Source organism: Bufo bufo, chromosome 2 (genome assembly GCF_905171765.1).
Source record: "Bufo bufo chromosome 2, aBufBuf1.1, whole genome shotgun sequence".
NCBI lineage: Eukaryota > Metazoa > Chordata > Amphibia > Anura > Bufonidae > Bufo > Bufo bufo.
Genome location: NC_053390.1, coordinates 98,704,953 through 98,727,130, shown reverse-complemented (window position 1 = coordinate 98,727,130; position 22,178 = coordinate 98,704,953). Strand labels below are relative to the sequence as shown.

The window sequence follows — 22,178 nt, the reverse complement described above, 5'->3', positions numbered from 1 at the left end:
TGTGAAGCTACACCTTATCGGCACAAGCACTTTATATATATATAGATGTATGAGAATATATACCAAGATCACAATATAAGAAGACACTGGAAATAGTGGAATGGAAAGGATCGATTTAAAAAAAAAAAGAACACTTGATTTTGTATCTGCTGTCACTAATTGTAATCACTTGATTAAATGATGTTGTACACATGTATTGAAAAGCTGGATATGTATTTAGATGCCAGCATGTTGTTGGTCTGTGCACTTGGCTTGAGAAGGATCCCGGAAGGGGATTGAAACGTTGCCTATTTTGTGTCACATGTGTGAATAAAGACACTGCGTTTTTTACAAGAAGAGTGCTGCGTTGATTTTCTATGAATATACAAGCCTGTTGTCAAAGGCGAGACGCTTGCACCGGATAATCTCTAGGGTGAGTGCTGCCGGAATTCACATACTGGATATCGACTTAAAAGGCGTTGCACCGCACCGTGGAATTGAATGTTACAAGGTAAATCCTATATGAGCATGGAGCACGGCACACATGTGTTTTCATACAATGATAATGATGTTTAAAGGATTATGGCAACTGTGGAGGGCGATGCCTCGTTTCTCAGAATATAGAGCACGCTTTGAGGCGATCTCTAATAAATATGCACTTGATCTCATTCTTCTGAATATCGAACATTTGCAAAAGGATCTGCGAGTATTGAAAATTAAAATGATACATGTAGAGGAATCCTTGAAAACCGCAATGTTAATGGAAGATTGTAGTGCTTTTCTTGAGAAACAGAATGTCTTTCTGAAAAGAATGAGGGGTGAACTGGAAGAAACTAAAAGAAGTAAATGGTATCGTGACCAGCAAGATTACACTATTGGACATACGTATAATTGGAACATGGAGAATGTGAATGGGAGAACCACTACTAAAAAATAATCAGGATCCAAGTAGGAATAAAACCGAAAAAGAAAAAACGAAGTATGAGGTGGATAACAACCAGCCTTTTTTAGGAGGCGCTATGGCGCTTCCCCTCAGTTCAAAAACACAAGAAGAGGTGGGCGCCGACATGGAAGATCCAGAAAGCAGCAAGCCACAGAGGACTTCTTGCAATACGACATCCAAGGTCTTGAGAAAGAAATGAACAATATAGTGGTAAATATATCCTCACATATACTTGATGAACATGAACTCAAAATTTTGAATAGAGGTTTGACATTTTGTCAACAGGCAAAGATGGACTGGTTCCAGTTGGATCTGGACTTACACCACCTCTTCAGAACATTGAAGCTGAGGGTGTGGTGTGACTCCAGACCCATGGGACCCCATGATGCAGATAATAACGTACAGTCAAATTTGACCTTGAAGCAATTTGATTTGTTTATATAGAGCGATTTTACACCTGTAATTAATTCACATGCTCTCGAGACATTTATGGAATCAGTGAAAAGGGATATTGTACAGCTCAAAGATAACGTATGTGGTCAAAATTTGACACGACCTAATGTTTCTAAAGCTGAAATGGATGCATTGGAACGGTTGTGGTGATGGACACCCCCAAGTACATCCAGGAGATCAACAGACAACTGTCTGCCAATGATACGTATGAGGCGTTGTCAAGGAATCCCAAATATGAGATCATGAAAATCATTGAGGAGAAAGTTAACGGGGCCTTAAATGAAGGCATAATAGATGCACAATTAGCACAGTTTCTGGTAGTGAAGTCCCTAGTGACTCCTTTGATATACGTCCTTCCAAAAATCCACAAGGGCCTGATTGATCCCCCGGGCCGCCCGATCATCTCGGACAGGCGATCAATCTTGTCCAATATTGCAATTTTTTTGGACAGAGCATTGAGGCAGTTTGCGATGGAAGCAAGGTCGTATATCAGGGACACTGGAGACTTTTTGCAGAAGATTGCAAAGATTTCAGTTACAGAGGGTGTGATATTGGCGTCCTTTGACATTGTCTCGTTATACACATCAATAGGGCATGAACAGGGACTTGAAGCGGTACGTAATATGCTACAATATTCCCAGTATACGGAACAGGCGAGGAGTTTTTTGCTTGATATGCTGGAGATCACGTTGCGGCATAACTACTTTGCTTTTCAGGACAGGTATTACGTGCAGAGGGTAGGCGCGGCGATGGGTTCCAACGTCGCGCCCACCTATGCAAATATCTTTGTGCGATCATTGGAAGAAAGCGTCATCTATGACTCTCCCCACTTCAGCAATGTGCTGGGGTGGTGGAGATTCATAGATGACGTGTTCATTATTTGGAATGGTACCAGCGATTCGCTACATGTATTTCACGACTTTTTGAACAGTATGGATACCAATATAAAATTTACGTTAACAGCCTCGAGTGAACGGGTGCAATTCTTAGATACACAGGTATATGTGGATAATGGGAGCCTACTTACAGATTTAAACATTAAAGCTACAGATAAAAATACGATTTAACATTTTGCAAGCGGGCACCCACGCAAAACGATCAGATCATTACCATACGGCCAGATGCTGCGGGTAAAAAGAATTGTAGATAATGAAGAGCACGCGAAAGGCGCCTTAAAAAAATTGGAAAATTCATTTAAAATAAGAGGTTATCCTAAAAAGGTTATTCAGGAGAATAGGATGAAAGCTGATCAAGTAACTCGTGATACTTTTTGAAGGGCAAAATGAAACTTAATACAGAGAGGATACCATTTGTAACAACATGAGCTAAGTCCGTCAGTGGAGCGGATTGTGCGTTCATATTGGGGTGCATTGAGGAGCGGATTCCCTGCGATTTCGGCCTTCGCTGCACCACCCTTGATGTCATATAAACGCTCCAGAAACATCAAAGACCGAGTGGTGAGAACTGAGGTAGAGGGACAGAAAAAACAGGTCCAGCAGACTTTGTTTAAGTAACATAGTAACATAGTAACATAGTACATAAGGCTGAAAAAAGACATTTGTCCATCCAGTTCGGCCTGTTATCCTGCAAGTTGATCCAGAGGAAGGCAAAAAACCCTGTGAGGTAGAAGCCAATTTTCTCCACTTTAGGGGAATAAAAAATTTCTTCCCGACTCCAATCAGAATAACTCCCTGGATCAACGACCCCTCTCTAGTAGCTATAGCCTGTAATATTATTACGCTCTAGAAATACATCCAGGCCCCTCTTGAATTCCTTTATTGTACTCACCATCACCACCTCCTCAGGCAGAGAGTTCCATAGTCTCACTGCTCTTACCGTAAAGAATCCTCTTCTATGTTTGTGTACAAACCTTCTTTCCTCCAGACGCAGAGGATGTCCCCTCGTCACAGTCACAGTCCTGGGGATAAATAGCTGATGGGATAGATCTCTGTACTGACCCCTGATATATTTATACATATTAATTAGATCTCCCCTCAGTCGTCTTTTTTCTAAAGTGAATAACCCTAATTTTGATAATCTTTCAGGGTACTGTAGTTGCCCCATTCCAGTTATTACTTTAGTTGCCCTCCTCTGAACCCTCTCTAGCTCTGCTATGTCTGCCTTGTTTACAGGAGCCCAGAACTGTACACAGTACTCCATGTGTGGTCTGACTAGCGATTTGTAAAGTGGTAGGACTATGTTCATATCACGGGAATCTATGCCCCTTTTGATGCAACCCATTATCTTGTTGGCCTTGGCAGCAGCTGCCTGACACTGGTTTTTGCTGTTTAGTTTGCTGTTTATTAAAATTCCTAGATCCTTTTCCATGTCAGTGTTACCCAGTGCTTTACCATTTAGTATGTACGGGTGACTTGCATTTTTCCTTCCCATGTGCATAACCTTACATTTATCAGTGTTAAACCTCATCTGCCACTTATCTGCCCAAGCCTCCAATCTATCCAGATCCCTCTGTAGTAGTATACTGTCCTCTTCAGTGTAAATTACTTTACACAGTTTAGTGTCATCTGCGAAAATTGATACTTTACTATGCAAGCCTTCTACAAGATCATTAATAAATATATTGAAGAGAATAGGGCCCAATACTGACCCCTGAGGTACCCCACTAGTGACAGTGACCCAATCTGAATGTGTACCGTTAATAACCACCCTCTGTTTTCTATCACTCAGCCAGTTACTTACCCACATACAGATGTTTTCTCCCAGTCCGAGCATTCTCATTTTATATACTAACCTTTTATGCGGTACAGTGTCAAATGCTTTGGAGAAGTCCAGATATACGACATCCATTGATTCGCCGCTGTCAAGTCTAGAACTTACCTCCTCATAGAAACTGATTAAATTAGTTTGACATGACCGATCCCTCACGAAGCCATGCTGATATGGCGTTATTTGCTTATTTCCGTTGAGATGCTCTAATATAGCATCTCTCAGAAAACCTTCAAACAGTTTACCCACAACAGATGTTAAACTTACCGGCCTATAGTTTCCAGGCTCTGTTTTTGGCCCCTTTTTGAATATTGGCACCACATATGCCACGCGCCAATCCTGTGGGACATTCCCTGTCAGTATAGAGTCTGCAAATATCAGAAATAAGGGTCTGGCTATGACATTACTTAATTCCTTTAGGATACGGGGGTGTATGCCATCCGGTCCTGGCGATTTGTCTATTTTAATCTTTTTAAGCCGCTGATGTACTTCTTCCTGGGTCAGACAGGACACTTTTAATGGGGAATTTATTTTTGCATTCTGCATGTCATCTGACAATTTATTTTCCTCAGTGAATACATTGGAGAAAAAAATATTTAACAGCTTTGCTTTCTCCTCGTCGCTCTCTGCGACTCCCCCCGCATTACTCTTTAAAGGGCCAACACCTTCAGCTTTATACTTTTTAACATTTATATAATTGAAGAACATTTTAGGGTTGGTTTTACTCTCTTTGGCAATTAATCTCTCGGTCTCTAGTTTGGCCGCTTTTATTTGTTTTTTACATGTTCTATTTTTTTCCTTATAGTTTTTCAGTGCTTCCATGCAACCCTCCTGTTTTAGTGTTTTATATGCTTTCTTTTTGTCATTTATTGCTTTCTTTACAGTTCTATTTATCCACATTGGTTTCTTTTTGTTCCTTAACCTTTTATTACCATACGGTATGTACCTCTGACAATGAGTTTTTAGGATGTTTTTAAAGATATCCCATTTTGTGTCTGTATTTGTGAGGACTTTGTCCCAGTTAGTTTGCCCTATGGCCTCTCTTAGTTGGCTAAATTTAGCTTTTTTGAAGTTTGGTATTTTTGTTCCTCCCTGTAGAAACGCTCTTTTGAATGATAATTGGAAGGTTATTACTTTATGGTCACTATTTCCCAGGTGTCCCCCGACCTGCACGTCTGTTGTTCTGTCAGGTCTATTGGTTAATACTAAGTCCAGTATGGCCGTCCCTCTAGTCGGGTCCTGAACCAGTTGGGAGAGGTAATTGTCTTTGGTTATAGCCACGAACCTGTTTCCCTTATGAGATATACAAGTTTCAGTTTCCCAGTCTATATCTGGGTAGTTGAAGTCCCCCATAATAACCACCTCATTATGATTTGCCGCCTCGTCTATCTCGTTTAGTAGTAGATTTTCTGTGGACTCTGGTATATTAGGTGGTTTATAGTAAACTCCTATTAGTAATTTATTGTTGTTTTTAGCTCCATGTATCTCTACCCATAGTGACTCCACATGTTCATGTCCCTCACTTATATCTTCTCGGACTGTGGGCTTTAGACAGGACTTTATATAAAGGCAGACCCCTCCCCCTCTCCGGTTTTGACGATCCTTTCTAAACAGACTGTAACCTTGTACATTAACTGCCCAGTCATAGCTATCATCCAGCCATGTCTCAGTTATTCCCACTATGTCATAGTCCTCCTCACACATCACTAATTCCAGTTCACCAGTTTTATTAGTCAGGCTTCTGGCATTAGTATACATACATTTGAGAGGTTTATGTATATTTTTTACCCTACACCTTTCCTTCTGAATTGTTATAGTCCCTCCTTCCATTCCTCCCCCATTCTTATTACCTTGCCCCCGGTCTCTATCTGCACTATCTTCCCCTCCTATAACGTAATTACCCTCCCCCCCAGTCCCTAGTTTAAACACTCCTCCAACCTTCTAGCCATCTTTCTCCCCAGCACAGCTGCCCCTTCCCCATTGAGGTGCAGCCCGTCCCTACGATAGAGCCTGTTGCCGATAGAAAAATCGGCCCAGTTCTCCAGGAACCCAAACCCCTCCATCCTACACCAGTTCTTGAGCCACTTGTTAATCTCCCTAATCTCCCATTGCCTTTCTTGTGTGGCTCGTGGTACAGGCAGTATTTCGGAAAATACTACCTTAGAGGTCCTTGCCCTCAGCTTTTGACCTAAATCCCTGAAATCATTTTTAAGGACTCTCCACCTACCTCTAACTTTGTCATTGGTTCCGATATGGACCATGACCGCTGGATCGTCTCCAGCCCCTCCCAGTAATCTGTCAACCCGATCCGCGATGTGTCGAACTCTAGCGCCAGGAAGACAGCACACTGTTCGGCGATCACGGTCTTTGTGACAGATTTCCCTATCTGTTCCCCTAATAATGGAGTCTCCCACTACCAGCACCTGTCTGGCCTGCCCTGCTCTCCTGGTTCCCTGCTTACTGGAGCTGACATTCCCCTGACTGGCAGAGGAAGTGTCTGGCTGCAGCAGTGCCGTCCCCGAACTGACATCCCCCTCATCTGCCAAACGTGCAAACTTGTTGGGGTGTGTCAGATCAGGGCTAGCCTCCCTGGCACTCTTCCCTCTACCCCGCTTTCTAACTTTTACCCAGCTAGCTACCTCACTTTCCTCAGCCTCCTCTCTGTCACCCTCCCCCTCATCTACCCCAAAGAGTGCTTGCTCGGTGAGAAGCAAACTCTTTTGCAAATTATCAATGCCTCTCAGTGTTGCAACTTGCCCATTTAGAGACTCGATCTGCGATTCCAAACGGGTAATTTGCTCACATCTAGAACAAAGATATACACCCTCGAACGGCTGTTCCAGGACTGCATACATCATGCAAGATGTGCACTGGACTGCGTTGTAAATTGTGCAACACATACTAAATGGGGATTACAACAGTAAAAAAGTAAAACAGTATAAATGATTTAGATTTAGACCCTGTCTGCTGTAGTTGAAGGACCACGTAAAATTAAGCCAACAACACACAAGGAAATTATATCCAACCTTAGTTTCCAAACTCCTTTTCTTAAACTCCTTATTTTTTAACTCCACTTAATAAGAAGCCACTTAGTAGAGCAAGCCTCAGCAAGAGCAGGCTCTGAAGAGTATAAGTGGCTCAATTTATAGCACCTGGTTGCCCCAGGCACTCGCCTTAATTAAGCAGAGAAAAAAAAAAAAAAAAAAAAAAACGATTTTAAATGCAAGTACAAAAATACAAACACTTAACTTTCAATGATCTCTGCTGCAAACCACACTCAGCCACCTGCAATCACTCCCACAAAACCACACACAGCTCTAGAACTCCTTATTTTTTAACTCCACTTAATAAGAAGCCACTTAGTAGAGCAAGCCTCAGCAAGAGCAGGCCAAGTCCAAGAGGACAGGTTGTTACCCATGTCTGCGGTGTGTGAATTGCAAGTATCTGCAGAAGGGCAGGGAATTCACACATCCGCAGACTGGGGAACGTTTTGAGATTAAAGAATATTTGACTTGTGATTCGTCGTGGGTAGTATACGTTTTATGGTGCCCATGTCACTTACTCTATGTAGGGGAGACTACGTGTGATATCAAGGCGAGACTAAATAACCATCGACAGTCTATTAGAGATAAAAGGAAAGATCTGCCTATGGCTAAACATTTTTCGGACAAACAGCATAAGGAAAAAGATCTGAAATTTGCAATCCTAGAAAGAATTAATGTGTTAAAAAGAGGGGGGGGATAGAACGACTCTTTTGAAAAAATGTGAATTAAAATGGATACATCACCTTGGTACATTGAAACCGCATGGTTTAAATATACAGGGAGTGCAGAATTATTAGGCAAGTTGTATTTTTGAGGATTAATTTTATTATTGAACAACAACCATGTTCTCAATGAACCCAAAAAACTCATTAATATCAAAGCTGAATATTTTTGGAAGTAGTTTTTAGTTTGTTTTTAGTTTTAGCTATTTTAGGGGGATATCTGTGTGTGCAGGTGACTATTACTGTGCATAATTATTAGGCAACTTAACAAAAAACAAATATATACCCATTTCAATTATTTATTTTTACCAGTGAAACCAATATAACATCTCAACATTCACAAATATACATTTCTGACATTCAAAAACAAAACAAAAACAAATCAGTGACCAATATAGCCACCTTTCTTTGCAAGGACACTCAAAAGCCTGCCATCCATGGATTCTGTCAGTGTTTTGATCTGTTCACCATCAACATTGCGTGCAGCAGCAACCACAGCCTCCCAGACACTGTTCAGAGAGGTGTACTGTTTTCCCTCCTTGTAAATCTCACATTTGATGATGGACCACAGGTTCTCAATGGGGTTCAGGACAGGTGAACAAGGAGGCCATGTCATTAGATTTTCTTCTTTTATACCCTTTCTTGCCAGCCACGCTGTGGAGTACTTGGACGCGTGTGATGGAGCATTGTCCTGCATGAAAATCATGTTTTTTTTGAAGGATGCAGACTTCTTCCTGTACCACTGCTTGAAGAAGGTATCTTCCAGAAACTGCCAGTAGGACTGGGAGTTGAGCTTGACTCCATCATCAAAGGCCCCACAAGCTCATCTTTGATGATACCAGCCCAAACCAGTACTCCACCTCCACCTTGCTGGCGTCTGAGTCGGACTGGAGCTCTCTGCCCTTTACCAATCCAGCCACGGGCCCATCCATCTGGCCCATCAAGACTCACTCTCATTTCATCAGTCCATAAAACCTTAGAAAAATCAGTCTTGACGTTTCAGCTTGTGTGTCTTGTTCAGTGGTGGTCGTCTTTCAGCCTTTCTTACCTTGGCCATGTCTCTGAGTATTGCACACCTTGTGCTTTTGGGCACTCCAGTGATGTTGCAGCTCTGAAATATGGCCAAACTGGTGGCAAGTGGCATCTTGGCAGCTGCACGCTTGACTTTTCTCAGTTCATGGGCAGTTATTTTGCGCCTTGGTTTTTCCACACGCTTCTTGCGACCCTGTTGACTATTTTGAATGAAACGCTTGATTGTTCGATGATCACGCTTCAGAAGCTTTGCAATTATAAGAGTGCTGCATCCCTCTGCAAGATATCTCACTATTTTTGACTTTTCTGAGCCTGTCAAGTCCTTCTTTTGACCCATTTTGCCAAAGGAAAGGAAGTTGCCTAATAATTATGCACACCTAATATAGGGTGTTGATGTCATTAGACCACACCCCTTCTCATTACAGAGATGCACATCACCTAATATGCTTAATTGGTAGTAGGCTTTCGAGCATATACAGCTTGGAGTAAGACAACATGCATAAAGAGGATGATGTGGTCAAAATACTCATTTGCCTAATAATTCTGCACGCAGTGTAGATTATCGTGTTACAGTGGGTATGAGATAGAGGGTATTGGCTCCCGATTGCAGGATTTCCAGACACATTATTACATTGAATGTATAGACCAGTTAAGAATTTTTTGCAAAAAAATGATATTTTTTCTGTATTACAGATATGGAGTTTCATGGGATGAGAGAGGCGTCCTGCAGGATGATGAATATGGGCAAATTTTTTTTTTATGCGACACTTGATTTAGACGGGAAGTATACACAATGCCGCATGCGGGTATTGACGGTAATTCACACCGACTCTCAAGCATGCGTTTGTTTGTGGGGAAGCGTTGTCTATGTGATGTGGATGAGTGACTGCACATGTATTTTTAGTGCGTTGAGGTGTAGTGCAATAGAAAGATATAATTTATTAGAATATGAGAATAGAAGATGATTCCATATAACAATTTTTTCCTGGGGGGAGAAATGGTCATCGTATGCGCAATTTATGCGCCACACGATCTCACGCTACTAGAGTACTGTGCGGACTGATCCGCACCTCAAGAGATAACATCGGCATGAGCGTTGATATAAAAAAAAAAAAATGTAATTTAAATTATTTTTTTTGTACCCTGCAGTTGGGTGGTGTTCACACCATGCGTTTTTTCAAAAAAATAACAAGTTGGATGAATTGCATTCAATTGCAGCACGCGTCTCTCTATCCTGATGAATTGATGAATTTATTATAGCCAAAGTGATTTTATTGTGATTTTAAAATGCACTTGCACTTTTTATAATATGCGATTGTTTATGTATACTTCAATGTAAAGCTACACCTTATCGGCACAAGCACTTTATATATATATAGATGTATGAGAATATATACCAAGATCACAATATAAGAAGACACTGGAAATAGTGGAATGGAATGGATCGATTTTTTAAAAAAAAAGAACACTTGATTTTGTATCTGCTGTCACTAATTGTAATCACTTGATTAAATGATGTTGTACACATGTATTGAAAAGCTGGATATGTATTTAGATGCCAGCATGTTGTTGGTCTGTGCACTTGGCTTGAGAAGGATCCCGGAAGGGGATTGAAACGTTGCTTATTTTGTGTCACATGTGTGAATAAAGACACTGCGTTTTTACAAGAAGAGTGCTGCGTTGATTTTCTATGAATATACAAGCCTGTTGTCAAAGGCGAGACGCTTGCACCGGATAATCTCTAGGGTGAGTGCTGCCGGAATTCACATACTATATATATATATACACTGCTCAAAAAAATAAAAGGAACACAAAAATAACACATCCTAGATCTGAATTAATTAAATATTCTTCTGAAATACTTTGTTCTTTACATAGTTGAATGTGCTGACAACAAAATCACACAAAAATAAAAAAATGGAAATCAAATTTTTCAACCCATGGAGGTCTGGATTTCGAGTCACACTCAAAATTAAAGTGGAAAAACACACTACAGGCTGATCCAACTTTGATGTAATGTCCTTAAAACAAGTCAAAATGAGGCTCAGTAGTGTGTGTGGCCTCCACGTGCCTGTATGACCTCCCTACAACGCCTGTGCATGCTCCTGATGAGGTGGCGGACGGTCTCCTGAGGGATCTCCGCCCAGACCTGGACTAAAGCATCTGCCAACTCCTGGACAGTCTGTGGTGCAACGTGACGTTGGTGGATAGAGCGAGACATGATGTCCCAGATGTGCTCAATTGGATTCAGGTCTGGGGAACGGGCGGGCCAGTCCATAGCATCAATGCCTTCGTCTTGCAGGAACTGCTGACACACTCCAGCCACATGAGGTCTAGCATTGTCTTGCATTAGGAGGAACCCAGGGCCAACCGCACCAGCATATGGTCTCACAAGGGGTCTAAGGATCTCATCTCGGTACCTAATGGCAGTCAGGCTACCTCTGGCGAGCACATGGAGGGCTGTGCAGCCCTCCAAAGAAATGCCACCCCACACCATTACTGACCCAATGCCAAATCGGTCATGCTGGAGGATGTTGCAGGCAGCAGAACGTTCTCCACGGCGTTTCAAGACTCTGTCACGTCTGTCACATGTACTCAGTGTGAACCTGCTTTCATCTGTGAAGAGCACAGGGAGCCAGTGGCGAATTTGCCAATCTTGGTGTTCTCTGGCAAATGCCAAACGTCCTGCACGGTGTTGGGCTGTAAGCACAACCCCCACCTGTGGACGTCGGGCCCTCATATCACACTCATGAAGTCTGTTTATGACCGTTTGAGCAGACACATGCACATTTGTGGCCTGCTGGAGGTCATTTTGCAGGGCTCTGGCAGTGCTCCTCCTGTTCCTCCTTGCACAAAGGCGGAGGTAGCGGTCCTGCTGCTGGGTTGTTGCCCTCCTACGGCCTCCTCCACGTCTCCTGATGTACTGGCCTGTCTCCTGGTAGCACCTCCATGCTCTGGACACTACGCTGACAGACACAGCAAACCTTCTTGCCACAGCTCGCATTGATGTGCCATCCTGGATAAGCTGCACTACCTGAGCCACTTGTGTGGGTTGTAGACTCAGTCTCATGCTACCACTAGAGTGAAAGCACCGCCAGCATTCAAAAGTGACCAAAACATCAGCCAGGAAGCATAGGAACTGAGAAGTGGTCTGTGGTCACCACCTGCAGAACCACTCCTTTATTGGGGGTGTCTTGCTAATTGCCTATAATTTCCACCTGTTGTCTATCCCATTTGCACAACAGCATGTGAAATTGATTGTCACTCAGTGTTGCTTCCTAAGTGGACAGTTTGATTTCACAGAAGTGTGATTGACTTGGAGTTACTTTGTGTTGTTTAAGTGTTCCCTTTATTTTTTTGAGCAGTGTATATATATATATATATATATATATATATATATATATAGCCTTTATGCCATTAGCCCCCATTATGCCTCTCATTAACCCCCATTTGCCTCATTAGCCCCCATTAAAGCCTCATTAGCCCCCATTATCAGCCCTTATGCCTCATTAGTCCCCATTAGGCCTCTCATTAGCCCCCATATGCCTCATTAGCCCCCATTATGCCCCTCATTAGCACCCATATGCTTCATTAACCCCCATTATGCCTCTCATTAGCCCCTATTATGCCCCCAGCAGCCTCATTTTTTATAAAATAAAAAAAGGGCAGCCCTGCACAGCCGAGGACCAGGAAGCGGTAAGTACATAGCGTTCACCGCTTCCTGGTCCTCCGGTACTAATGAGCGCTTCCAAAATGGAAGCGCTTCATTAGTATTCGCCGGCCAGCAGGCTTGATTAGGGTGTGTCCAGGCACACCCTGTGCGCACACCTATGGTGCGGTGTGTAGAATGGAGGAAGCTGAGGGATGTCTGGTCACATGACCCTCAAGCTAATGGACAGGACTTTCCCGAGGACAGCATTAAAGACTTGGTAAACAAAGGGGCATATGTTATGGAAGGGCACAGAATATCAACAAAGGCTATATTAGTAAGTGCCATATAGTCCTCTACTAAACAGATTGGTCAACAGAAGCCAGAAAGTGGACAATCCCTTTAAATATCCAGCATATCAGAAGTGCAAAAACGTATATCCTAAAGGTTAGCAAGTAGGGAAAAGATGGAAGGGGGTTCGACTTCAAGATCAGACTACACTGGGTTTGTAGTCTGTAACCATGGAGGAATGTAGGTTACATAATGGAGCTGTAAACACAAATGTTAGACTGTTTGTAGACAAATCTATTTGTCAAGTTGTATTTTTTTTAATTTTAGATGCATTGAAAGCAATAAAAATTGGTTGGAAAAATATACCTATAGGACTGTTCCTGGATTAATATATGGCACTGTTATGAGCTCCCAGTATGTAAGCACTGTACGCTGTGATGTGTGGATATTGTATTGCACCCAATGGCGGTATCATTTAGATACTGTTAGGCCAAGTACACATGCCAGTATTTTGCATCACTATTTGCAAGCCAAAACCAAAAGTGGAATTAAAGGGATTTATTGAAATATCATCCACTTTGCTGCCCCTGTAAAAAACTGGATATTCCATCTGAACCCTTACAGTTCTGGAATGTATTGCATAACACTGACATAATGCTGTCAGTGTTATCCAATACATTCCAGAACTGTATGGGTTACATAGCATCATAAATCAATATAATGCTATGCGACCCTGTCAGTGCTGGGAGGTCAGGATGGGAGCTGCCGTATACTCGCGCTGCGAGTCCGGGGTGTACAACTCGCTTGTCTAAAAGGGGCCTTAGGCTGAACATAAGAGGACTAGTACTGGCCCTAAGAAAATAAAAAGTCTTTGCTTAAAAATACAATTATAGGGTACATCCACATGTGACTGAAATGCTGGGGATTTGCTGTTGTGAATTTTCATGCAGTAAGTTTGTAGTTCTGTACAGTACCAGCAATGTGAATGAGTTAAAGGGGTTGTCCACTGAAAAATATTCTATAGTTTTCAAACCAGCTCCTGGATCTGAATATTTTTATAATTGCATGTAATAAAAAAATTTGTATAGCCACTGAGTTATTCAATAAAATGTATCTGTATAGCGCCACCTGCTGTTTGCTTTATTCTTATTTCTTTGTTCTGCTCATTGAGAAGGCCGCACATGCTCAGTTTCATCCTTCAACTTCCTCCTGAGCTGTGATAGGGAGAGCATGGACACGCCCCCTGAGCTGCAGCTGAAAAGACACTCCCCTTGAGCTTTCAGCTTGATATAAATCTCTACTAGAGCAATGGGAGCAATGAATGGGGAGATCTCTGGACCCATGTGAGGCACAGGGCTGGTTCTAGCTTTGCTAGAAATAGATTGTCATGTCCTATATGATGTCTGATTTTCATTTTTTACATTATTAATTGGATAACCCCTTTAACAAAAAGAGAAGTATACTGGAAAAATTTGCTCCTCTTCTGTATTTTGGACCCACTCCCGAATTTGGCTTACAAATACTTATCCAATACTGACCATGTGAAAGTGGGCTTTTGGTTGGGCGTTATCCATGTCCTAATACTATGAAAAGTTTTGGTTATGGATCTCTGAAAAATTTGATCCTACTCTAGCACTGGACACGTTGGGCCGAAATTCAGAGAGGGAGTCTAAAGAACAGTAGGGGGCGCTTTGTGACAGCTATATCTAGACGCAGGAGCATTTTTTTTTACATGATTCCAAATGAAACAAAGTAAATTGATATTTATTGGTGGGAGGACTCCTTTGACGAGGCATAGCTGAAAAGACAGTATACATAGCAGCAGGATATCCGAATGCTGAACTATACGAAGGTGATCTAGTCATTTGATACCATTGTTTGAGCACATATTTCTTCAGGAGAGCTAATTTCATATTACATCCTTTTCAGCAATTTACTGAGGTAATCTTTTCTGCCATGTTTTCCTTTTTTATTCATTTTCAGAGCTGCCGCCCACAGTCAATTAGGCCGTCACAGCGATGCAATAACAGACTGCGAGAAGGCGATATCTATTGATGCTAAGTACAGCAAGGCGTATGGGAGAATGGGGTAAAAGATCCCTTACATAGCCACTATCATTGACCTGTATCTGTTGATAAGAGGTCCTCAAGACTAAGGCTTCTTTCACATGTCTGTAACAATATGGTCAGTGGTTCATCTGTGAAGATGTCACTGCAGCATCCATGTTTGGTCCATGTTTGGCCCTCCTTGTGTTATCCGTATTTCATAGATACTGATAGGCTGAAAAGGGATTTCTAAAGCATCTATTACCAATGGTCCATGAAAAACCATTGACAGGACATGGATGCCATCCATGATGTGTCAGTGGTTTTGATGGACCCAAAGACTTCAATTGGCGTGTTTGGTTATCACGGACCAAAATAGTGCCCTTTTCTGTGGTTCAGTGGAAAATCACTGATTGGTGAATAAAGGCATAAAAATCAAATACATGTATAGACCACAGACCACAGACCACAGACAGCCATGATTCACTGATGTGTGAAAGACGTCTAAGGCCGACTACAGTATACTCATTCAGTAGCTGTTAACTGAACGATTCCGGACTGCTTCCCAACTTCCCATACACATACACGTTTGGTTTGGCTGAACATGTATGTGTATTCCATGGGAAGGGAGGAGAAAGCCACTGTCAGACACAACTGGTAGCTTATCTCCTGAAAGACCAAGAGGATTGGATGAAAATATTCACTTTACCCAATCCTTCTCTCCTGACATCATCTATTCGGGGAGAGTCGGGAGCTCCCCATACACATCAGACCGTTGGCCGAACCTGCCGCTCTCGGTGTGTTTGACCTACAATACACTAATGTGTATGGGGACCATAAGAAGACTCAGAAGGTCCTAAAAACTGGTTCATATACGTCCAGCCATCCCCTCTCTTTTCACTCCAGTGTAGTACAAAAATGGAAGAGGAAACTGATGATAGTTTACTGTGGAGTCAGCATATTAGATATTATCAGCTGAAGTTCTTAGAAACGTATATATTTGGTCCTGTAGGCTAACTACAGACCTTAGGTTACAGCATTATATCATTTGTCTATTGGGCTGTAGAAGAACCATGGACTTTTCGATTTCTGATCATGGAAATCCAATGGAAAGAGTGATTCCAAATCAGCTCTGACTGAGTGTTACTAAAGAGAGTCTGTCTTCAGTCTAACAAGTCAGATGGTCAGGGTGATGGGCAGTGATGGGTAGGGCACATGTACATAGTCCTAGACTAGGGTAGTGACAAGAAGAAGGCTGGAAGCCTCTGTATGTTACACAGGCATCTTCAGCAATCAGTATAACTCTGAAGACTGACTCTTCTTAGCAACGCTGTCAGAGCTTTGCGAAAAAGACTCTTTACTCCGTTTTCTAGAACAAAGAAACATCTTTCCCTAATAAAGTATATTACAAAAATGTTTAACATCACTGCCATTACACTGATCCCTTATTATTGGTATGACAGATCAGACTGACGGATAATCAAATTGAATTAGCTTCACTGAGGTTAGCATTATGGGCAAATGTATCCTCTGTCTTCATCCCCTCATACCATGGTCCAGCTGGGATTTTAAGAACGGAACTGAGGAAAATAGAACTAGCTGTAATACGTATATGTGTAATAAATATATGATCTACTGCTCTTTGTTTTCCTCCGACAGTCGTGCCCTGGCAGCAATGAGTAAGTATAAAGAGGCCATCAGTAGCTACCAGAAGGCCTTGGATCTGGAACCTGAAAATGAGTCCTACAAGTCCTATTTGAAGATAGCAGAGCAAAAAGTCAGACAAGTACCCAGTCCTGTAAGTCAGTCTCTAAGATAATTCTACATACCTTATCTTCTGTATTTCCGCTGCACTCATGAATAATATACTAATAATAAAGCATCGCTGACACGTTACTCCAGTCTTGTTATTAGTATGTGCAGAAAAGCTGCAGCTCAAAGATTTTAGTAGGGAACAGGATTTATAAAAAATCCTATTAATATTACGTACAGTAGTTAATACCTGTTTTTATGGTTGCGTTTTTTTATTTATTTTTCCTTTATGTTTATCCATGGGATAGTTTTCTTTGATACCTTTAAAGGGGTATTCCCATCTTGTTCATCATGTTTCATTTAATTCTATACCCCCCATTGAGCCTTTCACTAAATATAATGCTTTTTTAAAACCCTCTTATTTTCTTCAAAAATAGAAAAATTACATTCTATAGTTTATATTCGCTGCCCATGGATACGGCCACCGATCGCCGGCCACATCCATAGGCCGCGCTTGCGCAGAGCTCACCCATGGCCGGCCTCTCTTAGTTTCCAGGAGCGCGCACGTCGCGCAGCCGCGCATGCGCAGATCAATCTTCCTTCGTGCTGCGGCTCCAACGCAGCACAAAGGAAGATAGTTTAGCGCATGCGTGGCCGCCCGAACAGTTTGTGGGAGGAAGAGACGTCCGGACAGCGTTGGAGAGCCAGCGGAGGACCGGGACACAACTTCCGAAGGGGTGAGTATTTTGTTTACATGCACCACCAATTCCACCAACGATTGGGGGCTGATGGAGGCACTTGGGGGGGCTGATAGAGGCACAATGGGGGCTGATAGAGGCACAATGGGGGCACAATGGGGGCTGATGGAGGCACAATGGGGCTGATGGAGGCACAATGGGGCTGATGGAGGCACAATGGGGCTGATGGAGGCACAATGGGGGCTGATGGAGGCACAATGGGGCTGATGGAGGCACAATGCGGGCTGATGGAGGCACAATGGGGGGTGATGGAAGCACAATGGGGGCTGATGGGGCACAATGGGGGCTGATGGAGGCACAATGGGGCTGATGGAGGCACAATGGGGCTGATGGAGGCACAATGGGGGCTGATGGAAGCACAATGGGGGCTGATGGAAGCACAATGGGGGCTGATGGAGGCACAATGGGGGCTGATGGAGGCACAATGGGGGCTGATGGAGGCACAATGGGGCTGATGGAGGCACAATGGGGGCTGATGGAGGCACAATGGGGGCTGATGGAGGCACAATGGGGGCTGATGGAGGCACAATGGGGCTGATGGAGGCACAATGGGGCTGATGGAGGCACAATGGGGCTGATGGAGGCACAATGGGGCTGATGGAGGCACAATGGGGGCTGATGGAGGCACAATGGGGGGTGATGGAAGCACAATGGGGGGGGATGGAAGCACAATGGGGGCTGATGGAGGCACAATGGAGCTGATGGAGGCACAATGGGGCTGATGGAGGCACAATGGGGGCGGATGGAGGCACAATGGGGGCTGATGGAGGCACAATGGGGGCTGTTTGAGGCATATGGGGGCTGTTGGAGGCATATGGGGGGGCTGATGGATGTAGCAGAGCTGAATATGCTGCTGTTCAGCCATAGTTCTAGTGGGGAAGGGAATAGACAGATGTAGCAGAGCTGTATATGTGGCGGGTCAACATCAATGCTGGTGGAAGAGAGAAACTGATGTAGCAGAGCTGAATACTTACATAGTGTAAGGTTTATACACAACTGGAGTACAGCTGTAATGGAAACAAATCTGCATCAGTGCTGGTGGGTGGGGGTTGGTGAAGCTTTTGAGCTAATGTATAATATGGAATTATAGTTTTTGATGCACAGAATGGGTTTGTAAAAGATCAGAGATTTTATGTGTAAAACTGTGCAGAACAGCCATGTGTTACTGTACACTGAGCTCACTTCACATGGCTCTCTGATTCCCCCAGCAGGGGGGAGAGGCCTCACAGACACTGCAGGCTGCCAGACTGATGAGTCATTCTCTCCATATGAACTAGCAGGCAAGGACTGAGTTCTCAGTGTGATGTCATAAGGAGGTGTGGCCGGCCTTCACTCAAACTGCCTAAGCCCGCCCAGCCTTAGCTGCAGAAAACCAGGAAGTAAACAGATAGCTGGCAGCAATTGAGGATGAAGTAGCAAGATGAGAATACCCCTTTAACCCTTAAAAAACCCTTTGATTTTTCATTTTTTCATTTTTGCTTTTTACTCCCTGCCAAGTTAGACTTTGTAATGGCACCATTTAATTTTGCATACGACGTAATGGGAAGCTGGAAAAATATTCCAAATGGGGTGGAATATGAAAAAAAAACCACAGTTCATGGGTTTTGTTTGTACTCTGTTCCCTATACGGTAAAACTGACCTGCGCCCTTCTCTCTCTGGGTCAGTACGATTACACCAATACTAAGTTTTTATAATTTTTTTAGCTTTGTTTCAAACACTTTGAAACAAAAAATTAGTTTTTTTCCTTTGCACCGTCATAATAGCATTCTTAATACAGAATGCTTACTAAAATGTCAATTGAGGGGTTAAAAAAAATTAACTCACCTTATCCACTTGATCGCGCAGCCGGCATCGTCTTCTTTCTTCTTCTTTGAGGACCTGCAAAAGGACCTTTGATGACGTCACGTAATCCTTCTATCTTCATTCAGCAGGACCTGCGCTGGTTTTACCGCGCTCACCACATGGTGAGCGTGATTACGTCAAAGGTCCTTTTGCAGGTCCTCAAAGAAGGAGAAAGAAGACTATGCCGGCTGCGCGATCAAGTGGATAAGGTGAGTTAATTTTATTTTATTTTTTTAACCCCGCAATCGACATTTTAGTAAGCATTCTGTATTAAGAATGCTATTACTTTCCCTTATAACCATGTTATAAGGGAAAATAATACAGTGAATATACTTTAATGGGGTCCGGGGTTGCTCATCACTATCATCCCCTAGCAACCATGCGTGAAAATTGCACCGCATCCGCACTTTGCTTGCGGATGCTTGCGATTTTCACTCAGACCGATTAATTTCTATTTGCGTGAAAAATGCAAAATATAGAACATGCTGCGATTTTCACGCAACGCACAAGTGAAAAACATCGCTCATGTGCACAGCCCCTCTGAAATTAATGTGTCAGGATTCAGTGCGGGTGCAATGCGTTCACGTCACGCATTGCACCCGCGCGGAATTCTCGCCCGTGTGAAAGAGGCCTAAGGGTTAAAGGGAATCTGTCACCAGTTTTATGGTGTCCTAACTAAGGGAAACATACTAGTGACAAATCCCCTTAGTAAAATGCTGGGTCACTTTCTTTAATTGACTCAGCCATTTTGCCAGTGTGGTAAAGCACCACTGAGGCACCAGGCTGCCCATATCAGGAATGTTAGACCTGGCACCTCCCTGGGAACTGAACATAGATGAGGCTCTGTGGCAAAGTAAGTTCGGTGCATTGGAACTGTGCAGAGTCCGGGGTTTGCACTCATGATACAGAACCTAAACTGTGACCACATCACAGCAGTCTTAATGCATTTTTAAGGAGCAAAACCGCAGAAGCTGTAAACAGGAAAATATTTCTTTTTCACACATTTCGTTTGTGATGTTTTTCATGTGGTTTTTAAACCAGCAGCTTTTCCCCCCCTAAAAGTGCTCTAGACTCTGGGGGTGGGCTTTTCGTGGCATTTCGATCCCATAGACCTCCATGTTGCACGTTGTTGCTGTGGTTTTTAATAAATATGTAATAATAACAAAGACAGGTGCACTCTGCAGTCTTACTAAACCCTCAAACTGATTTTAAAATTGAGAGATTAGCCTACACGTCTGAGCCCGAGCACCGCGCCAAGGTTTAATAAATATGGTACAACCTAGATCAGGTCAAGTTTTATTTCCCTTTTTGACAGCCATCGATAAATTCTGTTTTTATGTTTGTAGACAAGTGCCGGATGGGGATTTGATATGAATAGCCTGATGAATAACCCAGCATTTGTCAGCATGGTGAGACACTTCACAAATATCTTCTGATGTAGCAACGTCCGTGTATTGGCGTAGTATGACAGTCTCTACTTTAAAAATTTACAATTCTCTAAAAAGTTATGATACTAATCATACTGTACTTCTATGATATGGCGGGGTCTGTCAAATGGAACCTCCCAGTGGCTTTGGAAATGGGTCCTATAGAGTGGACATGGTTATAACCTATGGTCTATTAGGGAATTATTTGTGAATCGAGATGGGACCTGAACTATTAGCCAGTGTGGTCACAAACAGTGGAGGACCCTGCACTTCTGTCCAATAGACAATCCATTGATTTCACGTCCCCTGTAATGGCACTGGAGAGGAGTTAAACACCTGCTGACAGGTTCCCCCTACTCTACAGCTGATTTCTGGGGTGACTGTGATCAACTAATTGTCCGATAATCCTTCTAACAAAACGTGGAGGACCCCTTTAAGAGGTAACCCTGTATAGGTAGCTGCTTTGAAATCAGTGGGGATTAGAGATATCCATGAGCATGTCTTTGTATATGTGCAGGTATCTTTTCATAATAATCACCACTGGAATCTGTTTCATTCTTGACATTGATTTGTGCTAATAGACTTTTTTTTCTCGACTGATTGTAAGACCAGGTTCACACAGTGTAGTTTTTGCATTTTGATTCAAACTAGTAACGTATTACAAAACAAAAAGGATTTCAGTTTTTTTCCTGGTGATGGTTAAATGGATAAATTTCAAATGGCAACAAAACTGGACTGTGTGAATGTGGCCCAATAGTTTTAATGGTTAGCAGTGACTATTCCTTTAAGAAGCCTTATCAATTCTTTTATCTTCTAGGCGGCAAGCTTAATGCAAGATCCACAAGTACAACAGATGTGAGTTGCTGCTCCTGACTTATTATCTGTCACATGTTAAAGGGCTTGTATGAGATTAAAATAACACATCTGCTTTATTCCGGAAACAGCGCCACTCTTGTCCAAGGGCTGTGTTTTGAACTGCAGCCCGACAACATTCACTTTAATGTGCTGAGCTTCAAAACCAGACGCAGCCCATGGACAAGAGCAAGGTGTCCTCCAAGCCTTTGTAGCTAGTGAGTGAGGCAGCTAGGACTCAGGTGATACAGAGCAGCGTCAACAAACTATTAATCTGCATTGCCCTAATTATTAGTCAGACACACAGGGCCCACAGCATCCAGGTAAACAGTAACATGATACAGCATCCAGGTAAACAGTAACATGATACAGCATCCAGGTAAACGGTAACATGATACAGCATCCAGGTAAACGGTAACATGATACAGCATCCAGGTAAATGGTAACATGATACAACATCCAGGTAAATGGTAACATGATACAGCATCCAGGTAAATGGTAACATGATACAACATCCAGGTAAATGGTAACATGATACAACATCCAGGTAAATGGTAACATAGAAAACACTCTAATACGATACTGTCACAGTCTCTCCCGTGACAGGGGTCAAAAGATCTGAGAGACTGGCTGCATGTGATGTGATCTGACAGCCTCTTTG

General features: G+C 42.8%; 1 protein-coding gene across 4 annotated transcripts in view; it reads left to right on the top strand.

Moving 5' to 3' along the window:
• The window catches only part of SGTB (small glutamine rich tetratricopeptide repeat co-chaperone beta), an 85,845-nt gene that overhangs the window by 52,311 nt on the left and 11,356 nt on the right, over positions 1-22,178 (top strand). For all 4 annotated transcript variants that reach the window (XM_040421344.1, XM_040421346.1, XM_040421348.1 and 1 more), the window contains exons 6-9: positions 14,824-14,928; positions 16,545-16,683; positions 20,585-20,647; positions 21,483-21,520. In XM_040421344.1, coding sequence (XP_040277278.1) covers positions 14,824-14,928; positions 16,545-16,683; positions 20,585-20,647; positions 21,483-21,520 — 345 coding nt within the window. The remainder of the gene's footprint in view (positions 1-14,823; positions 14,929-16,544; positions 16,684-20,584; positions 20,648-21,482; positions 21,521-22,178) is intronic.